This window comes from Melopsittacus undulatus, chromosome 6, assembly GCF_012275295.1.
Source record: "Melopsittacus undulatus isolate bMelUnd1 chromosome 6, bMelUnd1.mat.Z, whole genome shotgun sequence".
Lineage (NCBI taxonomy): Eukaryota > Metazoa > Chordata > Aves > Psittaciformes > Psittaculidae > Melopsittacus > Melopsittacus undulatus.
The window spans coordinates 28,415,847-28,438,955 of NC_047532.1; the positions used below are offsets into that span (position 1 = coordinate 28,415,847).

Consider the following 23,109-nt stretch of genomic DNA (forward strand, 5'->3'; position numbering starts at 1 on the left):
TGCACTCCCTTGCTATCAGAGCAGTGAGCACCAGGTGCCCACTGCTTTTTGCAACACATGCAGGGTGTCAGAGGTCCTGCTTCTTTAATGCCCTCTGCGGCCCATTCAACTGTCGTAAAATACAGTGATGGCTGGAAGCAGGGACTGAAGCTGAGGACTTTGTCAGCTGGAGGCACTGGTGACAAGCATGCCAAAAGTCATTGATCACACAGCTTTGCCTGAAGAAAATCTGCTATTAAGTTCTTTCTTACACTGACTGCTTAATGCAGATAGCTCATCTTGGGATTGAGGGTACAGTAGTAGTCTCCCTTAAATGTCAGAAGAGCACTTATTTCTCACCCACTACTTCCTATTTTCACAAAGATGCCTTTTTGGATGGGTGGGTGAGAAAGATGACTAAAACAATGAAAGCCATTTCAGCCACATTTGCTGCATTCTCTCTTTTGGATGCATAGATCAATATTCTGCTAATACCCCATATTGTGGCAAGCCAAAGATTGGGACTAATTACCATCAAACAACCATTTTTTGGTGCACGCGATACTTTCAGAGACCTTTCCCTTCCTAGTATATTCCATTGTGCAGGTCCTGCTGTCACAGTTTCCCCTGTCACCATCTTCAGACATCACCAAGATGATACGTGCTGGAAGACAGGGCAGGCAGAGCTGTGGCTTTGTAGCATGTCTGGTGCCTACAGGCTCTGTTCTGCTGACTTTTTATTGCTCAAGCCACACACATTAACAAGGCTATTGAAATAATTGTGAGACAATTTGCTGTAGGTAGATACTTATGTGACATGAATCTATTTTGCTAGAAAGCCTAGAGACAGTATTTAGACAAGGCTGACCTAAAACATGGGACAACAAGGGCTGGGCAGGAAAGGAGGACACAAGGACAAAGGGGGTGGTCAGATTTGTCTGTGTGCCTCTCTATCCAGTCTTCACTCAGCCTGCAAGATACACACATTGTTTTCAGCAGCCTTATGCCATAAAATCATAGAATAGTTAGGGTTGGAAAGAACCTTGAGATCAATCATCTAGTTCCACCCACCTGCCATGTCATTTGAACAGGAGGGAATATTTCCAAGAGGAAACATTCCATACCCCCTTATTAGAGAATTTATTCCCTTTGCCAAGAACAGCAAAAGATGAGCAACAGTTAGACAAAAAAAAAAAAAAAAAGACTTGCTCAGAAGAACTCCTACCATCCCTATCTCACCCCCAGAGAGGCAGAAGCTGTTATTAACACTACACACCAAGTTTATGATGACAGCAAAGAGAATCAGCCAGCAGCTAGAAGTTTCTATCATCAGATTTAAGGACAAAAGGATGACCTGCTTGAAATACACCAAAGAAGAGGACTTCAGCAATGATGGAGATCTAATACTCAACAGAAAATAGAATATAAACAACCAAAAACTGAAGTGTGAAGCACTGGTGTATGAGAGACTCTCATTGGTTTCTGGACAGTCAGATATGTCTGAAAGTGATTATCAAACATTTCCTATTACAACAGTGACTAGTGGAAATGCTAAAAAGCAACTGTTAAAAACCCATGAGGCTGCGTAAATTGCACCCAAGAACAACTGAGGAAGTTGAGAATCATTTGCATTCAAAAAACAGGATTCAAAACATTAACCCAAGATACTGACAACCTTGGCAACCTTTTGCAGTCCCAGACTAAACTGTGCCATCAGACCCAGGAGAAGCAGCTGCTGCAAACCCAGTGAAGATCAGCCACAGCAGCAGAAGAGATAAGACCCACTGATGCTCACTGGTTTGTACATTGGAAAGACTAACAGAGCACCATGTAGGACAAAGCTTTTGATTTTCCACCAGGATTGTCCTCAGCACAATGCTACTTCAACACCTTTACCACAAATCTGAAGAAAACTGAGCAACATATTACACCAGCAATATTTGCAAATTAAAATAACTGGTAAGCGACCCTGAGTAACCACGAGGACAGAGAATTTTGTAAGAAGGAAACAAGTCTAGAAATAAAGACTACAGGTAAAACTTTAGGTGGAGAATAACATCCTGGAAAGAAAACACAGTTCTGAAACTGACAGAGAGGCTACCCAGCTGTACACAAGTTTCCAGCAGGGAAAGCCCACGGGCTTCTGTAGGCACAAACTCACATTTAGCACTAGACAAGTAGAAATAGCCCAGAACCTGCATTGCATGCCTGTGTTCGGCTTCAAAGGGACTCAGGGAAAAGTTGCAGTAACTGCTGGACAGCAAAAATGTTCAACTTAGTCCATTCAAGAGCAGATGGGCAGGGAGGGACAGACAGTGTTAAAACCTGTCATACAGGGGGATGATTTCCAGCAGCAGAGAGCTCTTGAGTCTCAGGAAAAAACCCTCACAGGGAGCCACTATCGGGCAGCCAAAGCTGAAGGAGTCTGTGCAAAAAAACCTATGGAATTTTGACTGAACACTTTTAACAGAGGCTTACGGGGACTGCCTCCAAAGTAGCAGGATCTCCGTCCTCTGAAGACTCCAAGGGGCATGGAAAACACTGGAACCCACCCAGCCTTGCAGTTAGCACTGACATCTTATTTCTTTATGTGTGGCTTTTTTTAACAGTTCAGTTTCCCAGATGAGGGTGATGCTTTTCATTTCCTCTCTTTGCTAGAAGCATTTGTGACACATGTAAAGCCCCATGCTGGTGCCAACAGCTCATGAGGGAGACATTCACATATTCACACTCAAGAGCAGGTTTCAAAATCCGCTTCTAACAGCTCAGGCCAGGCATTGGGGTGCTCAATATGGTCCTCTTCCAGTGAACAAGGTGCTTTGTTCTCTTGCTCACCGTGAACCCCAAGAAGTAGATAGTAGCCACGGGTTCAGCAGAAGTGGTACAGAACTCTGACCTGAGGCAGGCAAGAATCCAAGCAGGGAAGGAGCCAAAGCAACTGAGAGGAAGAATTGAAAGCAGCAGAGCAAGATTTTCTTTTGTCTGTAACAAAAGTGAAGATATAGCGAGATATAGCGGATATGAGATAATGGGATCTATTGCTTAAACATCCGAGAAAGAGAAGCCTGTCATTTCAAACATATACTAGTTTAAGTCACAGAACAAGGTGTTGTGGTCAGTCAGAGCTGGCAAGGAAAACCACAGCGAATGTGCCGATGTTGATTTTCTGTCCAGCCCAGTGACAGTTGAGAACTGCCTTCACAAACCCTTCACAGCAGGACCCATGCTGCCAGCCCTGGCTCTGGAAAGCACCAGCTGGCTCTGATGGCTAACACGGCCTCATTGGCATTTGACGATTTCATTCCTCCTTGGCAGCAGCTGCTCCCAGCCCGTAAAAAACTCAAGACAAACACCCCAAAACCAAACCCACCCACCCAAACAAGAAATCAACAACAACCCCCCTGGGATCTACCCCGAGATCCTTACTGAGCTCCACCAGGATCACACATAGCTCTGTCACTGAGCAAATTCAGGCCCTATGGCATCAGTCTGGCACAAAGAGAGCCCAACACAAGAGTGCCCATCTCATTTCCCAACCACCCTGTCACTAGTGACCCACTAAGTTCCCAAAACACCAAGGGACCTTCATCTGACTTCCCTGGGATTTTACTTCAAGCTGCTTTCATCTCCATTCTCTACCAAAAGCCTTACCTCTAATCTGTGACTTAATTAGTGACTCTAATGAAAAAGCAGAAAGCTTCTTGCTATCGTCTATTAAAATTACGATTCTTAAATTAGAGAAGGGGTGTGTAAGAAAGATTCGTGAGTTTTTGCCACCCCTTTCCTAAGGAAGCATTTTATCTCAACAAGCTCTGGGAACACTCATTCTTCCCACGCTACTGCAAACCCCAGTTACATCTTCAATAGCTCCTGGTGCTGTCTGACACTCAGGGTTTCCAGCAGATGAGACACACTGGTGGCCCACCCACAGCACCCTGTGGTCAGGGCTCTACACTTGAATTGTTCCAAATGAAGTGGAACATGTTTGCACCTAATTATATGAGGCATGCTAAGCTGTTCCATCTTGTATCATCTCACACTGTAACTTGGCAAGAGCAGAAGCCACACAAAGACACCATGCATTGGAGTTCTCTACTTACCAATACCACACTGATGGTAGAGTTTGCATATTTTAAAAATACTGGATTTCCGCCCTGATGCTTCATGTATATAACCCAAATACCTCAATTTTGGCAAACATGGCTAGTAATTCACTTACGAACTGTGGGTTTTTTTGTGACTATCCATCCTCTCATGGAAACCTTCGTGCTGCTTTTTTGACCCTGGGCTCAAGACATGCCCAAGGGCCACTACTGCATACACATGCTGGCTTACACCAACAACTATTTAACCTTACTATATAATAACACAAGATGGACTAGGTCCTCCCTTTAATGATGCACACAATCACAGGAATTTGTCAAGGCTTGTAAGCTGTCTTCATTAGAAACTATTATGTCTCTATAATAAAGATTATGACCAATTAGAGAGACTTGATTTCACCAAAGAATCAAGTTCTGAAAGATAGAGTCAGTGTGACACTAATAAAACTGGAAGCAAAAAGTGACAAGCCCACATGAAAGGATAACATTGAGCAACAAGAACTTTGACATTAAAAGCTCCCCCCGCCCCTTTTTTTTAAAGGGTGGTTACAAATACTCAAAGCAGCAAGACAGCAGCAGGTGGAAGCTATGATTCAATCTCCAGTCTACTGACAGAATAAACTCTTGAGTTTGCAGTAGCATGAACACTCTTTTAAGTCTGTGGTAGCACTATCAGCTCCATAGGGTCATTCAGATGTTGCCTTTCTTGACAGCTGAAGCATAACCTACGCTTTGATTGGGAAGTTTAGAGCTAGACAGTTTGGTAACGTACTTACGAGAATGTGAAAGTCACATGCACCAGCAGCGACTCCTGCCATAGCTGTGCTTTATTCACAGGGGTCATTGCTGTTAACAGACATCTCTGTTGACCTGGCATAAAAAAACCCCAGGCTGACATTTTTCACCGTAAGACATGAGTTTCTGCTATCCCAATACTTGAAATACTAAAAAAGGCTGCACTGCACGAGTGCCTTTGAAACCCATCAGTCCAGCTGAATATCACACAAGCTCATATTGACTCAGAGCCCAGAGGCACCATTTCTTAGGCACAGTATACAGTTCTCAGGAAAGTTAACTTACACAGCCCAGGATATAATTTATTCTTTATGCTGAATTTGGGGTACACTTTCAGAAGTGGGGATGTTGTGAGGCATTTTCAGAACAGTCCAAAAACATGGAAGCCTGAGTGAGGAGTGTCCAGTACTTTATTATCCAGCACTCACAGCATCTGCTGCATTGCCAGCATGAATTAGAAGCCATGTGGCCTCAAGCCACATTCTCACCAGAGCTCTGTTCTGCCCATTTAGCATACGCAGTATCCCCATGGCATGTATCCTATGTGTTCATTATGTGACAAACTTTACTGTTCTAGTTTGAAATGATAACTGTCTAACAGTCTCTTTTAATGGTCTTTTATATTCTTTGAAAACCTCAGCTCTGAGTACCAAGAGGTAACTTCATGCAGCCATTCTCACAGAAAACTACCGCTTCCAAGGATCCCCCAGGTCAAAACATGGACACCTGCTGGAAACTCTTTTAGCAGTTTTTCATGGCCATCCTTCTTGAACTTTCAGACAAAGCATCACTGGGCCTTCAGCTTCCCTTCACCTATCCCCCCTTTTTGTTTTTTAAACACACACAGGCTGACAAGTTTATGAACTCTTTGTTATGGCCTAAGGGACCCCAGTCCTAGTCCTGGACTGAAACTTAAAGACTGGTCCTCCTCAAATAATTTAAGCCACAAGTTTCATTTTAAAAGGAAAAATGCCAGTAAATTAAAGACAAAGTGTTCAGATTTATTTGGAAATTCACAGTTTCTAATGGCACTACAGCTCTGTAGTTACATACTCTTGTTCCACAACATTGTATGCTGCACTCAGGCGGCACACAATACTTTTCCATTGTATGCCTGGAAAATACCAGGATGTATTTTCCTCATCCAGGTTTGAAACCCTTCTGAATTCATGTCAACACACCTGGTTCATGTGCTCTGACTGGCTAATTGTGCAGATCAACTCCAAAAGTACATCACTTTAAAGTATTCATAAACTAACAAGAAAGCAGCAAAAAAAACCCAAAGGCTTTAAATAAGTCACATTACATACAATACCCAGGAAAGGCATTAGATCTGTTAAAAAGGGTACCTCTAAAAGTGCTCAATAAGTTAACTTATTTTTTACGTGACCTGTAACACCTGTCAAAAGGAATAATCTTTTGTTCCACTCTCTCAGATACACACACATTTTTGCCATCACACATCCTATAGTATCCAAATATACAGTCACACTCAACATTTTAGCAATCACACATCCTATAGTATCCAAATATACAGTCACAGTAAAAATAAAAAACACTTGGATATGAAAATACCAACCATACAAACACTGCACATTTGTTAGCCAATACAAAAGCAAACATTATGGAAATACCCACTTTGAACCAGCCTGACTGGTCAGACCCCAAGGCTTTGCAAACTCGACACATCCAGAGCTGGCTGGGACAAGGCCCAGCTGCAGCTGCACTAGCTTGCCCTCATGTTCTTCAGCTGAGCCTTTCCTGAACTCTCTCAGCATAGAAATGGCAAGTGTTCCTCATTCACTTCCTTCACAGGCAATTCAGGTAACAAATGCATTCTGCACCCTAAGTTCCCATAATACATAGGAAATCCTAAAGAGCCACTGTAATTCATTTAGTACCTCAGACTGCAGTTGCAAATTACCATCCCCACTGAGATACTTTCCCCAACCGAGTTTGCAGAACCAGAATCCTGTCAGGCAAGTCCATCCATTAAGATTTTTACAGTATCCAGTCCACATTACTGAGTCCAGCTGAAGGCCAACACATGTCCCTTTACAGCACTGTAGTGTTTCATCTTCAAAAAAAGCTAGAGAAATTACAAAATAAACCAAATGACAAACAACTGTATTTCCCCTCTTCCAGTGGCATTATAAATAGACAAAAGGCACATAAATATGGGAAGGTGCAAGAAATAGGAACAAAGCTAAAGGAAGAGGATTAGGCTTTTATCCCTATTCCACCCAACAAACTGGGTTTCAAAAAATCTCTGCCCCAGGAACTGTGAAAAAAAACAAACCAAAACAACCAACCTTTAGAAAATGAACCCTGCCCTCCCTCCCCCCCAAAGCTGTTCTCATAGGAAATTACCAGCCTTGTAAAGCTGCAGCTTATAGCCACGATTGACACAATCCCATCTATTTAAAAAGACAGAAACCAAATTTCTGAATACTTTCCAATTAGTTGAGCTCTTTGTCTCCCACTATCCTCCCACAGAGTACCACAGACTGTTCTCAAACGAACAAACACTCTCCTGTTTGAGTTCAGCTAGTTTTAGATGTGTCCAGAAACTGCCGTGACACCAAGTGTTCCCACTGTTATATCTTTGTTGCCTTTGATTATGTCATGCAGGCTTGGCATTGACCCTGACTTAGTCTGTATTAGAGTTTTTATAAGCTTCCCTTGGTCTGAAACTTTAGACCGTCTTCGTTTTATAGCCCTCTTATCAGTTTTTGTCTTTTGGGTCTGGCCATTGCACAGACTTGTACATGCTGAAATGCCACAAAAATAGGACTCCTCAGACTGTGATGACGTTTCAGAGCTTCCTTCGGATGGAGGACCCTTATATGAAGAGTGATAAACTTCCCCAATGTTAGAGAAGTCTCTCTGGTTCGTAAACGGCTTCCTTCCTTTAATTTCCCCATTGGCTATTGGATGCACAGGCTCCGTTGCTGACTGAACAGTCTCTATTTTTTCACTTTTGTATTTACAACGCTTTTTCTGAAATCACAAGTGAAAAGAAATAAGAGTTAGGCTCTGGAAAGTAAGTGGAGTACAAAACCCAAGCCTAGGAACCACTGGAGGGGAAAGCAGCTGAGACAGGCATCACCTGCCAGCAGAAACAAGCTCAGCCCAGCCTGCCCTTCTGACAGCCACTATACCTTCTTCTCCGGAGAAAACTTCAGGGGTTCTACAATGTAGAGGTCCTCTGAATCCCCTGTAAGAGAGGGAACACAAACTTAGTCCTGACACTGCCAGCTCTAAAGCAACACAACTCTAAGTCACACTATTACTTATCTCACACATCTTTGTTCCCATTACAAGCTAATGGAGGCACAATGCATGAACACTGACAGTGAAGTCAACACACACAGAGCTGTCATGGCAGCTGCCAGTGACATACACTTGAAAACGCTTGCCTCCTGATAGATTAGGCCATGGGAGAGGTGCAGAGAATATCCTCTGGGGAAAAGGAGCAGTAGTCAGCAAAAGTTAGCTTCTACAAAAACAAGCTGTTAGCAATATGATGTGTTTAACGTGCAGCCTACCCGTAATAGGACAGATACTCAAGTCTGTGTACCTATCAAGGACACGGATGTTCAGACTGACTAGACCAGTCTGGTATTCCTCCATCAGTGCTTTGTAAATCATTCTTCCAAGCTGAAGCAGGGGAGAATTCTGAAAAAGCATGGTTTTGCAAAAAAAAAGAAAAAAAAAAAAAAGTCCTTTGCTGTCTGCTATTGCAAGATGTTCCCAACTCAGTTCATGAGTACTCCTGTAGATTTAGTCACAGTACAAAAACTTGTGAAGCAAGTTCACTGCACCCAGAAAAGCAGTGTCAGCTGCATACTTGTTAGGTACTATAATCTGCAACACCTTTGGTTTTGCAGGATGGTGATGGCCTAAAAATATTTAGTTTGCCCAAGACTATCCTGAATATCAAACCCACCAAATTATTCCTCATACCCAATCTAAGGTAAATAGTCTTAGTTTTCTTACTACAGTTGACAAATTTGGATCCTAAATATCTGCCAAGTTTCAAGAACAGGCGGCCAGGATTTCTGAGAAGGTATTCAGACTTCCCACATCTGGCATTAAGTTAAAAAAAAAAAAAATAAAATGCCACTTTCTAGTTACAAAGCTGCATAGCTTTGCAGACCTGCACACCTGCATGGATTGCTGCTATAAGTGACAGCACATCGCATTTAATGTTCTAGCAGAATTTGTCACAGTTCTGCGAGTATCCAGTAACTTGTTCATGAACCACCTTGTCCTTCAAGAAATACCATAATCCAGTGTACTTTGACATTAACCTGCAATTCCATTTTCATACGCTTGCAGTAGCATACTTGTACAGCACTAAGAGAAACATGAGACTAGGTGTATGAATATGTGAATGTATGTGTGAATGTATGTATAAATGTATGTGAATAATACCTTCTTTGCCAGCTAGCTGAAAAGACTGTGATCTGACCAGTGGAAGAGAAGTTCTTCTTTTCAAATTCATATCATCATAAGAGGAAAAACATCTAGGAAACAAAACCCACAAAACTTTTTAAAACATTTTTCTCAGTACTTCATTATATACATTTTTCATTAAGAAGCATCTTTGCAGGACAGAATTACACAGAGATGGCCAAGAAACCCTGGCAAAAAGACACAGTTCTGTATTTGCAACAAGCTATCAAAGCATGTTAAGTGTAGTAGCCTCAAAATGCTCTCAGAAGAGCTTTCCTACAGACCTGTAATGGCTTTTAATTACCAATTTTGAGCTTGCAGATACAAGACTCAGAATTAATGTAGATACTACAGTCCAAGCAGACTTAGGAAATACTGTTAAAAGCTGCAAGAACAATTCAGTTTCAAGTACAAATACATTACCTTTTGGGGCTAGGGTAATGATTACTTTTAGGAATTTTTGAGAGGTAATCTTCACAGAACTGAGAAGAGCTTCTGCACCGCTGCACACAAAGCACCAAGCCCAGAATGACACAGAGAACCAGAGAAATCACAAGATAAGCCTGACGATCAGAAACCTGGAAGAATTTCAAACAGATGTTAAAAACAAAAAAATAATTTAATGATACTATTATTCTTGTTTTAAATATTAAAATCTTTAAAAGAACACAACTGATATTCTCAAGTCACTTTCCTTCCATTTTGATAAACACTTGTTAAAAATATGAGTATTTTTTCAGAGGTTTGATGTTGTCTATTGGCTATGCAGCATTCAAGGAATAAAGCCTGAATACCACCAGCTGGTAACACAGGACAAGATTTCACTGACTACAGTACTACCAGAACTTAGAGAAGCAGACACCCCTTGCAAACAGCATTCAAACCTATCTGAAAGTAATATACTTTGCACAAAAAAGTGTACTAAGGGACCTCTGTTTTATAGTTGACATGGATGCAGCACTAAATCAATTTTATGTCATGCTTATCAGCTGATATTGAAGAACTTCACAGAATACCATTATATCCACTTGATTCAATGGGTTTAATCTTTCTGACTATTCATCCATTTCACAACCTAACAGAAGGATTTTTGGAAGTATGTTCATTTCTGAAGCTTGACATATGAAGATTACTAGAAAGAAGTGGAAGCTGAAATCCAAGGTTATTTTGCAGATAATGCTTAGAAAAGGAATTGCACAGTTATTTTCCTAAAAAAAAAAAAAAAGTCTATCTGAATCACACTAAGACATCTTAGAAGTCATATAAAGACTTCACAAAAGATAACACAAATTCCCATTTTATAACAAGCAAATGTTTCAGATAAATAGACTATGCCTGACTAACAGACAGGTTACTAGAGCTGACTTCAGGGAAAGCCATGTGTTAAAATTCCAGGATACTCATCTAAAGTACCCTGAGAATCACCACTGTCAAATACTGGTTAAAACCACAGCACTCATGAACAGGAGCTTAGCCAGCCAACCACCAAAGAAGGAGGCTCACTAAGTGTTGGAAAACAGTTCAAAGAGATGTCCTTTGGCAACATCACCATTAAGAAAAGATTGTACAGCTTGAAATCCCAGGCTGGAGAACGTAAACATTGAGAATATGTTTCTAATACTGTCACCAAGATTCTCCTAACCTCAAAAGCTCACAAAAGCCAGGAAAGAAGGAGACTGTAGCCATATGAGCCTCCCATTCAGTAGCTAAGAGTGCAACCCTCCACATACTCATCTTATGATGACAGCCCAGTCCTAACAGTGACCAGCACACATTTTCACACTAAACTTCCTACAGCATGAGTCTGCTAATATTTAAGTGAACAGTGTGAGTGCTGGACACTGCAAAACAACCCATTTTACTGAAGTTGTGTAACGAAGCCATGCAGTACAACTGGTTATATAATGCAGCAAGTGCCAGAAGCGTTCCTGAAGCATGAACTCTACCATTCCCTCTGCCACACAAACACTCCAGATGTGCAACAGATCCCATTACTGCCATTTCAAAATCAATAGTTAAGTTTTCTAATTTAAGAAACAGAACAGTATCAATTCCAGTGCATTACATGAAGGCTGAGATATTAAGTTATTCTAACTAAGTTTTAACTTCATAGTTAGTTCAGACTTCAATCATGGGGCTACTAGGGCTGCAGTAGAAATTATCACCAATCTTGCAGTGCCCTAGACAGATCACACTACTTAAACATTCCTTCCTTCCCTTAGCCAGCTGCTAAAGTAGGCTGAAAGCAACACTACAGACCATTCAAATTAAAAGCTTCATTTAAAGATTCCAGGCCTCTTCAAATTGAGTTATGTTTATACATCTGTTTCCTTTGAGTTTCTCAAGATGAATTATAATTACCTCACGTTTTAATTCTGCCACAGTTGTTGACAGATTAGAAACTAGCTGCGTCATGTTGGTGAGCTGTGCTTGTAACAGCTGGATTGCTTCTGTTTGCCGCTGATCCTGTATTAAAAGAGAGTCATGGCCATGCTATTTAGCTGTCAGGTTCCCATTATGATAATATGCTCACATGTACCAAGTTACTGTTCTATCTGATACAGCCAGGCATTTTGTAGCCACATGACCTATTCAGTATTGTTTTTAACACAACTTTCATACAGCATTTGAAACATCAGCACTGCGTTTATCAAATAACTTTTTGTAATATATGCCAAGTATATTTCATTACAGTCAATTCTGCTACCTTCATGAAAGGCAGATTAAGTAGCCAGCTCCATGCAATGACTATCAGAAAGCTGAGTATTATCACATTACAGAATACACATGCAGATGACGAGGTAAAGCTAAAGCCTAAGGGCTAACACATAGTTTCAGTTTTGGGACCAGGTAGACAGCCACTTGACAAGAGCCCAAGCCAGACAGAAACAAGGCCTTTGCAGCTATTATCTCTTTCCCAGGAAGAACCCTAACAGAATTCTTAATCCTACAAGAAAGTAAGGAAGGCGAGCAAAGCAACAGGGAGGTTAACCAAGAGATGCACCTCTGACTGACCAGCATTTGCTATTATTCAAACAAAAAGCAGAAAAATTATAAAGAATTTCTGCACCTCCTTGTAACTAGTTCTTAAAAGTAAACTTTCCTAATGAGGAAAATGCTTAAGTACTTCAATAAACCATACCTGCTCTTCTGCTATTCTTGAGGTGTTCTGAAGTTTTATTATTGTTTTATTAAAAGCCTTCTGCATTTCCTCCATTTGCTTTCGGTACCTAAAAGAAAGAGTATAAACGTCTGAAGCACTAGTTCATCTCCAGAAAATACAACTATGCCACCAGAAAACTCTTCACCCAAAAAGGTTTTATTTGAACATGAAGTGGTACATCCTTTTAAGTTTTACATAAAAACAGTTGTGTCTCTGGTTTTGGGGTTTTGACATTTTCTTCCAAGGTTAAAGTCAAATCTATTTCAACACCTTAGAGCTTAGCACCAGTTTACTGGAATTCACTATGGAGAATTGTCTGCTAACACTGACTGCCAAGACAGATACAACAGCATACGGAAGAGCCCACTCCTTGGAGCCAATTCTGAAATGGGCACATTTCCTGATTCTCCTATGACTAAGGAGTACCACAGATAAACACTAATACACATGCAACTCTCACAGAAAGTTCTTGGTTCTTTCACCAAGCTCCCTTCTTCCACAAGAGTTATTACAAGTAACACAGTAGTTGAAGTAGGAACAATCAATTCAGTAAACAAAGCATTGTAGGTCTGTGTCATTCAGTTTAAGAGCAGCAGGAGGATGTGCCCTTTTGTTGAATGGCTTATGGACAGAATTAGTGCTTACATCCTCACAATACCTTATCCTTTTAAAAATACCTCACAGCACTACTGCTTAAACAAAAATAAATGTGATTGTATTTGAAATACAGAAAGGGAACCCCTGCTACCTGCAGACATCTAGTCTCCAGTAGCTACCCAAGATTAGGTACTATTAACTTTCTCAGGTTTCCATAAAGCTTTTTTGCTGTGATTTATTTTACTTAGCTTTGACTGTACTACTTTTCATATGTGTATGTTCCTTCATACAGCTGGCTAAAATCATATTTACATACACTAGACTGGTAGACTCTGACCAGCCTTCCTCAGACTTACCTCTGACTAAGTTCTTCTAAGTAACGGCTGCTGAGAGACATGTTTACTTCTAGAGCTTTTATGCGATTATTAAGACGCATGAAGACAGACTCCTTTTGATTAGATCCATGAACAAGATTTCCGTTAGCATAGCCTAGATCTGTTGAATTCTGCAATTCAGCATAGAAATCTGTAGCTGTCCTCTGTTGTACCCCAGAAACTGGAATTGCCATTAAAGCTTCTTCTGTTGCTTGATCATCATCCTTTGTTTCAGCAGGTACAGAAGACTCAGCAGGAGGCAAAAGAGGCTTCTGCACTTCTGGAGTGCCTTCCTTTACTTCCCCAGCCTCACTGGCTAGTATGTCCATTGTATATTCAGGCTGCTGGACAGTCTCTGTAGGCTTTGAAATCACTGAAGTAGCCATAGTCTCTCTTATGCTCATCTCTTTTACCTCAGTAGGCACAATGTTCTCAGAAGCTACAGGGCTTTCTTCCACAACAGAGCTCTCAGCCTTTTTTGTTTCTGTACTGATCTCAGGTATATCCACTGGAGGTGTAATCCCTGGTGCTGCCTGGCTCACATCTTTTTCAGGCTCCAAAGCCATGTCTGTTGTTGGCAATGGCTTAGCTTCAGAAGCAACTTCTAAGAGGAGGGCCTGAGAGACAGTCTGAGGATGGCTTGGCTCCAGTTCAACTGAATCTGTGGTCTCATTACCGATCTCCTCGGGGACCACACTGCTAAAATTAACTGCAACAGTAGCTCCAGATGAACTCTCAACTTTGCTGTCTAATTGCTCAGGCAAAGGCTCATCTACTGACGTATGTATAGGTTCAATTAGAACCGTCTGTGGCTGCTGAACATCAGCAGAGTAATCTTGCTCCTGTTTTCCTTCAGTTTTACTATGCTGCCGGTGCATGGCTACTACAACCGAACACCATTTAAACAGGTATTCTGAAAAGGTGGAAATACAACATACTGTTGCCATGTCATAGCAGTACTTTTCTGTCTCAAGTTCAAACCATGCCAATGCTTCTTCTTGATCATCACTGGGCAGCAACGTTACTGTTGACTGGCTTGTATCTTCTTCATACTCTTGTACTAGCTGAACAATAGGACTTTCCTTTGTCAAATCCACAATTAATTGCTCTTTATCCATCTGTGGAATATCTGTAGTAACAAGTCTACAATAAGAGTTAAAGACAGGATGTTACTTGAAGAGTTTTACATACCTGCTCTGGAAGATTGCAAAAGTAGGATCTTTCAGAAAACTAGCAAAGCTCATTCCTGTGACAAAAGGTCAGTTTGGATAGTCATAAATTCTATTAGTGTTTTCTCTTGTGTTCTTCAGTCCAAATTTGCAAACAGAATTATTTCAATCCTTGCTTCAGAAAGTGCAAGCTTTATCAGATATTGTCACCAGTTCAGATATCAACAAGGTCTACACAGAAAAGCATCTGGCACTTCTGCTGCAATCTTCAAATGCAAAAGCAAGAACCACAACCTTTCCACTGACCTTCCTTAACCTCTCAACAATCAAGAGTGCTACAAGACCATAAAATCACTTAATAGAGCATAAGTTGTCTTAACATTTAAGAGCTAGAATCTCAGCTCTACATAGCCAAATCAATTACAAACAATTATAATAAATTGAAAAAAAGCCCATAGAATATTTTTACACACCTGCTCCTTCCAACCTAATTCTGTATCTTTGCCAATATATTTTCAACAAGAGATAGATTTCCCTGGTTAATACACTACCATACTACCAAAGATTTGACCAAATACTTGCCTTTTTACTTGCTTAAGGCAGCATGCCACATGTGAGCATTCTGCTACCAAAGATTCCAGACTAGTGCCTGTTAAGTCTCTGCTAGAACACAATAGGGAAAAAAAAACCCAATATGAATCACTTACTCTGGCAAAGGAACAGGAGTTGGTTCAGGCAGTCTTGGTGCAGCTGTTGAAGTGTCAGGGGTAGCAGTGACATTTTCAGACACACTTGTATTCCCTGCTGTGGGTAGGAGGAAAACATGAACATGAAAATTCAAGAACCACATCCACTTTCAATGAATATTGGGGTTCTGTGGACTAAGTTTAGGGGTGGTTTTGTTTGGTTGGTTTTGGCTTTTTGTTATTTTTCTTAAAGATCACTAACTGCACTACCAAATTAACTGCAGGTGTCACTCAAAGTCACCTGAATGAAAGTCCTATTGACAACTTGTGTATATGACATTATGGAGAGTCTCAAAATATTTCCAGAAAGAAGCATCAAGTTAGACTTTACAACTGAAGCTAAGTAATACAGACAGTAAAGATCTCCAAATATAGTGGAGCAAACATGTATGATCTCTTTGTACAGGTTCTCTTCTCCACAAATTCAGCATCTTAGTTCCACTTTTCAGAATCAGTAGGCCAAGAATGCTATGGTACTAATCATGTATGCCATAAAAGGTGAAAAAAGTAATTTAAACATACAACATCTAACAACTCACAAAAGCTACAACAAAAAGAAATTAAGCTTTCAGAGTGCTTTTCACAAGCAAACAACCAACAAAAAAACTAAAAAAGGAAAAAAAAAAACAAACTTACCTTCAGCTTCAGATGACTCTTCAGTTTTGGCTCCAAGCATATTAGCAGCAATATTTACCATACTTAGGATTGCATCTGAAAAAGAAAACTACTCAAAGACGATGTTCTCAAAAGGCCCCAGAGATTAGCACCACTGAGCAATCTGCTATTTTGTTACACCTGATTGAAACAAATTGCAGTATAAGGCCATAAAACTTTGCTGTCATTTCTATGACACTGCATACATCTATTGCTTTTAAAGTTTAAAAAGCTAGAAAGCTGTTTTTGAAAACCTGTATCTAACCTTTGCCAGCTGCACCTTCTAATGCCAGTGAGAGAACTCACTGATCATTACTCCACTGAAACCAAGGAACACAAAGACAAAACAGAAGAATAATTACACATGGAATTTTCTGTTAACCGGAATGTGTGAACCACTGTGGGAGGTCCCAAGCCAGAAATTTAAAGCTTGAACACTCAAATGGAGGAGTTCTAATAAAGCCAGGCTGGATCACTCGACATAACAGTACTAAAAGAAGGGCCCCAATGTCATTTGCTAATTGAACGAGACAGAATTCTGCCTCTGAACATAGGATATCCACAGAAAACTACAGGTTTGCTCGAATTAAGCAGGACTGTCATTTTGCATCACACTTCTCTCCTAGACCCTAAACCTTATTTTCAGCTCTGATACTCCTGCAAAACAGCAATTGTAAATATTTTAAAGAATTGAAGCAGGAAAACCTACATTTTTAAATTTGTTACTTGAATGTAATCTAGATCAGTCAAGGCAACTGGAAGAAAAGTGTAGCAAATCTCTGCAGACCCAACTTAGATCTGTTAAGTAGAACAGCTCCCACCTCCTCTTCCCCACAACCCCACCCCCCCCCCCAAAAAAAAAAAAAAAATCACAGAAGTTAAACAGAGAGAGAGTCTGCTCTATATCAGCACACACATAAGATACAGCCAACTCCTTGGTCTTGGCACTGAAAGCAAACATCATTGCCAGGCTTGTTTAAAAGATGAGGAATGGAGAAAGAAAACTTTTGCATATTGTAAATACTGGCTCAACTTTGCCTATCTGTTCCCCACCAAAATATACCTGTACATCACACATATAAGTTTGTAAGATGAGCAGCATTTTACTACTAATGACAGATTTCTAAGACTTCAGGAATCATAATAAATTTTTTCAGCAGAAAAATATGAAAGTCACAATTGCTGCATGACAAAATGTCATTCTACTTTCAATAAGCTCATTTTGCTTCAGCAATGACTTTTTTAATAAATCATACTCACTTGTAGCAGAACCGAGGAGATTTTTTGAAGATTTTTCTTCCCCTGTATTGTAATCCAGTAGATAATCTATGCATAAAGAACACTTGTGACTATCAAGATTACACGTGTTACAGGCAAAGAAAACAAACAGCAAAATTTAACATATCATTCAACTATGTAATTTTAGCAGTGTTAAAACTCCAGAAATAAAGTTAAAGGTCAAAAATTACATACTGAAATATGAAACTCCAAGCACTGAGAAACCTAAAGACATTCAGAGTTTGAGGTTCAGTTTTCCTAAATTCATGACACAGGTGCAGCAAACTGCTCATTTTGCTCCATACAGTGTTTTTATCCCTTCTCCTCATGAGGGCTGGAGGTAAGCCCCTTCATATTTATTTAAACACGACGTCTACAAGCCAAAATAAGGCCCTTCCCAATTGCGTGCAGCATTGATCATACAAATAATCTCAGGAAATGAGCTATGGACACTAAGAACAAAGCTGTTTCATGTGATCTGCTTTGATTATTTTAGTTACCCATCACTACTTTCAGCACATGAAGATATTATTGCCTAGCCTGCCAAGTAAAATAGAGACTTATTACTAGCATTTTAAATTAGCCCTCCAAATAGCCACAATGCATTGTTTAAAACTTAGAAGAATTGTTGGATAAGACCAGAAATACTGAAATGTTGCCAACAAGACTAAGAGTAAATTTAGCAGTAAAATAATTTATCATATGAAGGAAATGATGAGACACACCACTAGCAGAAGATTTGCCTTAACAGCTAAAAATGCAGAAATTATATGCTTACCATAATCTTCATCAAAGAGTTCCTGGCGTTCAGACTGATACTGAGAATCAGCTATTTCTTCATACTCTTCAACCATGCTAGTACCAAATACCCTATAAAAAAAGTTAAGATAAAAACTTATTATTGTATTATTCATGTAATTGGTTGACACACTTAAAAATTAGCTAAGCAATATAAACATTATGCAATAGGTAGCAAATTAGATAAGCTACAGTTGCCTTCAGCTAACCAAGATCAAGCAGCAGGTATGTTTATTCTCTCGAAGCTGCATGCACAAAATCCACTGCACACTTTCAAGTGCTGCACCAAAGAGACTTCTTTTTAACTTGAGCTCATGCCTGTTCAAGGAGCACAAGGTGTCCTGGTCTTAAACTCTTCATGAGCTCTTATACCTCCTCTTCAGCCTCACCTCTGACCAACTTTAGAAGTATCTAATTAATTACTATCTCGCTTTACCTACTACATTCTCTTTGACCTGCTCTGCTGAAATAAAATGAAAACAATCCAATTTTGGACAAGTCTTCTCAACTGAGAATATGGTTTATATTGTAACACTAGAGTTCCCAGGTTCAAATTTTGACACAGCTTTGACAGGAGAACTGACATCGGTTTTTAGGAGCAGGACAGAGGCTGATTATTCTCTGAACTACACACAATCACTAACAGTGTGTATCTGGAGTGCCATGCAACACAGCAGCTTTCCAAAAGCACTCATCACACCTGCTCTTCTTAGTTTACCATTTGTTCGTTGTTTTGCTTGGTCAGCCTTGAAATGCTCACGTCCTCCTATAAGGCTGCTCATGTTCCTGTTTCCTAGCACCCCCCCTGCAAATATAAACTCTTCCTTATATATTGGAAAAGCAAAACTAAACATTGAAAGCTTCTAAATAGGTGTGAAGCATGCTACACAGCAGGTAAGTTAGGCAACTACTTCAGGTCACAGTATTTGCAAATACAACTGAAAACTAGGATTTGTTGCCCAACTATTCTTAAAATACACTATTCCTCACAGCAAGGAGGTAGAAAGACAAAGCAGAATTCTTAAAATATTACCTTATAAGACTTAAAGGGCAAAAATGTTCCGATCCAAAGTGCGATATCAACTCCACCTAAAGAATAAAAGGTACTTAAAAATGAAACTCCAAGACCCACAGTTAAGAGTTCATTTAACATATACATCCAACCTTGAAACTGCAAGTTTTGTTTACTCAAGGGATTTGTAGATTGCCCATAACAGAAAAGACTGAAAGATTTGTTCTTGCCATGCATTAGAGTGCTACGTCACAGCAGAGAAGACCACAAGCCCCATGCATTCATCATTCCAGAACAAGAGGTTGCTAACCTTTATGTACTTGATGAACATCTGAAGCAAGAAGGGAAAGGAAAAAAAAAAAAAGATGTCAGTACAAAGGCTGAACACATGCCACAGGCAACTAGAATTTTGCTGGTTTTAATTCAGCACTATAAATGCCTCATAACAAGTTATGAAGGATAAAGTTACAATACTACTTCATCTGCTATAGGCAGCAAGATTTCATTCAGCCTTCACACCTTGCAGATAAAAGGTAACATGCAACAAGTTTTGTTAATGAACTTAAGTTATTCAATAATTAAAGTTACTGAGTAAGATTTTCTAGCAGCATTATTGCATACAGAATACTGAAGCATGTTAAATTTCACTGTGGTTTTTTCCCCTTAATGAGAACAGATTACATAAAGTAACTAGAAAGGAAAACACCCTTCATAGCATGCACTCTATGCACTGCTGCTGCTTCAAGTTCAACCTAACATGCTTCAATTTATAGAAACGCTGCAGGAAGAAAAGTATAGAGCATCTGATGATACACTTGGAAGATTCAGTCATCTGTGTATTTCTAGTGAGAACTTGACTACACACTTGTGTTTTACCTAAATTAATAAGTAAAAAATAGTTTATTAAATAACTGTGTAGACACCACTAATGAAGACTGTAATAATCTGCAAGTGAGATCAAGATAACTACTCCCATAAAGCACTCAAAAAAAATATCCATTATTTTTTATGCAAGTTCATTAAAGCCACTTAAACTTTGAGATTTTTTTTATTATTATTCTTCCTCTGTAGTCTGGATACACCAAAAATTTGCATATTTTTGTGTGTGTTGTGCTATAAAGAACAATCCTTTGAAAATTTTAAAACACTACATTACTCAAGGCAGAACACTATATCCACATAGGGATTAAGTGCTGAAGCACCTAGTGTAATTCCGGATTCCGGCTACTCTAAGGCATTAATTCAGACCAAAAGCAGAATTAAAACATACATGAAATCTTTATCCTGTGACTCATGCAGAATTTCTGTGTACAGAAGTTAGGTAACTGTCATTCAGAGCCAATTTCTTCATGAAAGCACCAATCATGATTCAGTAGCACAAACCAGTTTTGGGTTGGTTGGAGTTTTTTGTTGTTTTGTTTGGTTTGTTGTTTTTTTAATTTTTGTTTGCTTTTTTTGCCTGGAGTTTTCTTTTGCAGCACCATGACTGGAAGAGAACACATCACTGGAGAGGACCTAAAAGGTCCGTGTTTTGTGTTTAAACCTCTGCTACATCTGTATTTTCACAAAAGCTTTTATCCCAGTCTTAAGTACCACATTATTTACAGAGGTCTATCCTCTTGGAGTCTCCTGAGTAAAGACAGATTGCTGCAAATTATTTTGAAAGTGATCGTGGCCAGTACTCCAGTAGCAGTGAGCCTAAATTTGCCTGAGTCAGTTACTTTTTCTTTCAGATTCATTTAAAAATCTATAGCAGAATACAGCACAGAAGTATTAAGAAATACGCCCATTCTAATCTGTTCTGCAGGGAGTGTGTATACATGTATTTTTATATGTATGTGTCTGTGTATACATATATATCTCTACAAAAAACTGGTATGGCCAAGAGACAAAATAGGTAAATACTTCTCATCTTGCATTCAGGAGACAGTTTGTTATGTTAGAGAATAGAAAACTGGATTTTTCATAATTCAGGTATCGAATAAGTACAGACTCAGGCACAAGGCAAGAGATGCTTCCCAAGATCCTCTCAGTTACCATTTTGAATAAGATAATATACTTGTGATTCTGTGAGGATTCAGCACATGACCAATCACAGTAGGGTCACTAATAAAACCAGTGCAATTAATGGTAAAGTCTGCTTTGATACACATTTCTCTGGGATGCTCTGCTATACAGGGTAAGCCCAGCAAACCCTTCTTTCTCCGAGAAGCATGGATGCTTTTGCATTAGTAAGTTACCTTAACGTATTTTGCATACATCTGTTCATCCAGAGGAAAGCTTTGGACATTCCTCTCATCTCTGGCATGGAAAGTACCTAATTTAATCCATTTGTTTGTTGGATACCTAGGAAAGAAACAATGGAGTCAGACAATGAAAACCACTGTGTACAGACACATGCTAAAATTTCTCAAAACACCTTTTCACAGAATACTTTTTGTTTTTCCAAGTTGCAAAATAGCAGCAATATGATTTTTATTGAAAGAAGAGTTGCAAAATAAAGCTAGTGCCAACACAAAACCTCAGCAGTGGCTCTTCACGTACTTAAGATGGTTTGCAAACCCTTGAAGGATGAAATCCTATACTTGATCCAATTACTGAAATTCTATCAGTCTACAGTAAAGTTTCTGGAATTGAAAAAAAATCACCTCGTATGAACACTGAAGAACATGACACATAGGTAATAGATTTTAAGTATCACTGTAGACAAGCAGCAAAAAATAAAACAGACCAACTATTGAAAAAATCAGAATCTACACAGAGTAGTGAAGAAATGAGGTTTTTTTTGATGCACTCTCACATATCAGAATAATCTGCTCACTCCCAGAAAGCACTGTGGGTACAACACTGCCTAAGACACAGAGCAGCCACCCTTTAACCAGACATTTGGCCAACCAATAATATACTTATCTGTTCCAATTCCAAATTTAATAATTTGAGAGTTTTGTTGGTTTGGTTTTTGTTGGTTTTTTTTTTTTGACAGCATTCTGCACTGAAGACAGCTTAAGCCATGTGAAAATAGTCTGAATGACAAGGGAGGAGACAGACCACAACCCCAGTGGCATTCTGTTAGTAAATGTTCATTTTATCACCTGTAACATTTCTGCTGCTCTATTGTTACTTTTCAAAGACTTTTTCTTTTAATTTTTAAGGTGACAAAGAAAGAACACAGGAAGCATGGAAAGAACTCAAGCCATGTAATTCTACGAACTCAGTTTCCTTTCCACAGAAAAAAAATGCTAGTAACTGATGTTATAGACAAAGAAAATCCATGTAATTTCACAAAACGTAATTCAGTTTCCATAATAACAAGCATACATAGACCATATGTATATACATAGGTCATATGTATATATGACCCTATATACATATATGTATATACATATGACCCTATATACATAGGTCATATGTATATACATAGATATTAAGCCATCCATTTAGCTATTTATTTTTTCATTGAGAAGGGTTAATTAGGATAACATACCTGTCACTAATAGACACCAGAAAGTCTTTAGGAGTTGAAGAGAATAATTCATGATTTGCAATGTCAAATTGCTTTACTTGGACTGGTTCACAGAGCTCAATAACAAACCTTGAAGACAAAAAGAAAAGACTGAAAAATACACTCTTCCTTCTACAATTATAATCCTCAGTCCTTTACCCAATTACCACATCCTTCACTGGGTATAAAAGAACACTACAAAAAATGCTCTACAATAAGAAGGCATTACTTGCTGCTCCCTTCAAAATCACTAGTGATATTTACCTGCATACCTACCTTAGTAATTCTAGAGAGCACCTGCAGCTACAAAAGTTCCATGCACCTGCACTCAAGGGCAACAGTTACAGAACTAAACCCAAACATCATTTAAACCACACTTGAAATACCACTTAGTATATGTTAAATTCTGATCATGTCTCCTGCCGTTATTTGACAGCTGGAGAAAAACCAAAATCTTAACTTGAACACTCAAGTTCTCTTC

The 23,109-nt window shown here is 39.3% G+C and overlaps 1 protein-coding gene across 2 annotated transcripts in view; it reads right to left on the reverse strand.

Annotated features, from left to right (window-relative positions):
• Positions 1-5,857: 5,857 nt before the first annotated feature.
• Positions 5,858-23,109, reverse strand: part of SUCO (SUN domain containing ossification factor) — a 39,684-nt gene continuing 22,432 nt past the window's right edge. Inside the window, exons 10-24 of one of the 2 annotated variants that reach the window (XM_031047269.2) lie at positions 22,611-22,718; positions 21,367-21,472; positions 19,437-19,457; positions 19,148-19,203; positions 18,095-18,186; positions 17,299-17,364; positions 16,021-16,095; positions 15,346-15,442; positions 13,452-14,612; positions 12,478-12,565; positions 11,697-11,801; positions 9,759-9,913; positions 9,315-9,406; positions 8,039-8,094; positions 5,858-7,877 (exon numbers count right to left, since the gene is read on the reverse strand). In XM_031047269.2, coding sequence (XP_030903129.2) covers positions 7,431-7,877; positions 8,039-8,094; positions 9,315-9,406; positions 9,759-9,913; positions 11,697-11,801; positions 12,478-12,565; positions 13,452-14,612; positions 15,346-15,442; positions 16,021-16,095; positions 17,299-17,364; positions 18,095-18,186; positions 19,148-19,203; positions 19,437-19,457; positions 21,367-21,472; positions 22,611-22,718 — 2,725 coding nt within the window. In that variant the 3' untranslated portion in view covers positions 5,858-7,430. The remainder of the gene's footprint in view (positions 7,878-8,038; positions 8,095-9,314; positions 9,407-9,758; positions 9,914-11,696; positions 11,802-12,477; positions 12,566-13,451; positions 14,613-15,345; positions 15,443-16,020; positions 16,096-17,298; positions 17,365-18,094; positions 18,187-19,147; positions 19,204-19,436; positions 19,458-21,366; positions 21,473-22,610; positions 22,719-23,109) is intronic. The other variant, XM_031047270.2, reaches the window with a different exon arrangement.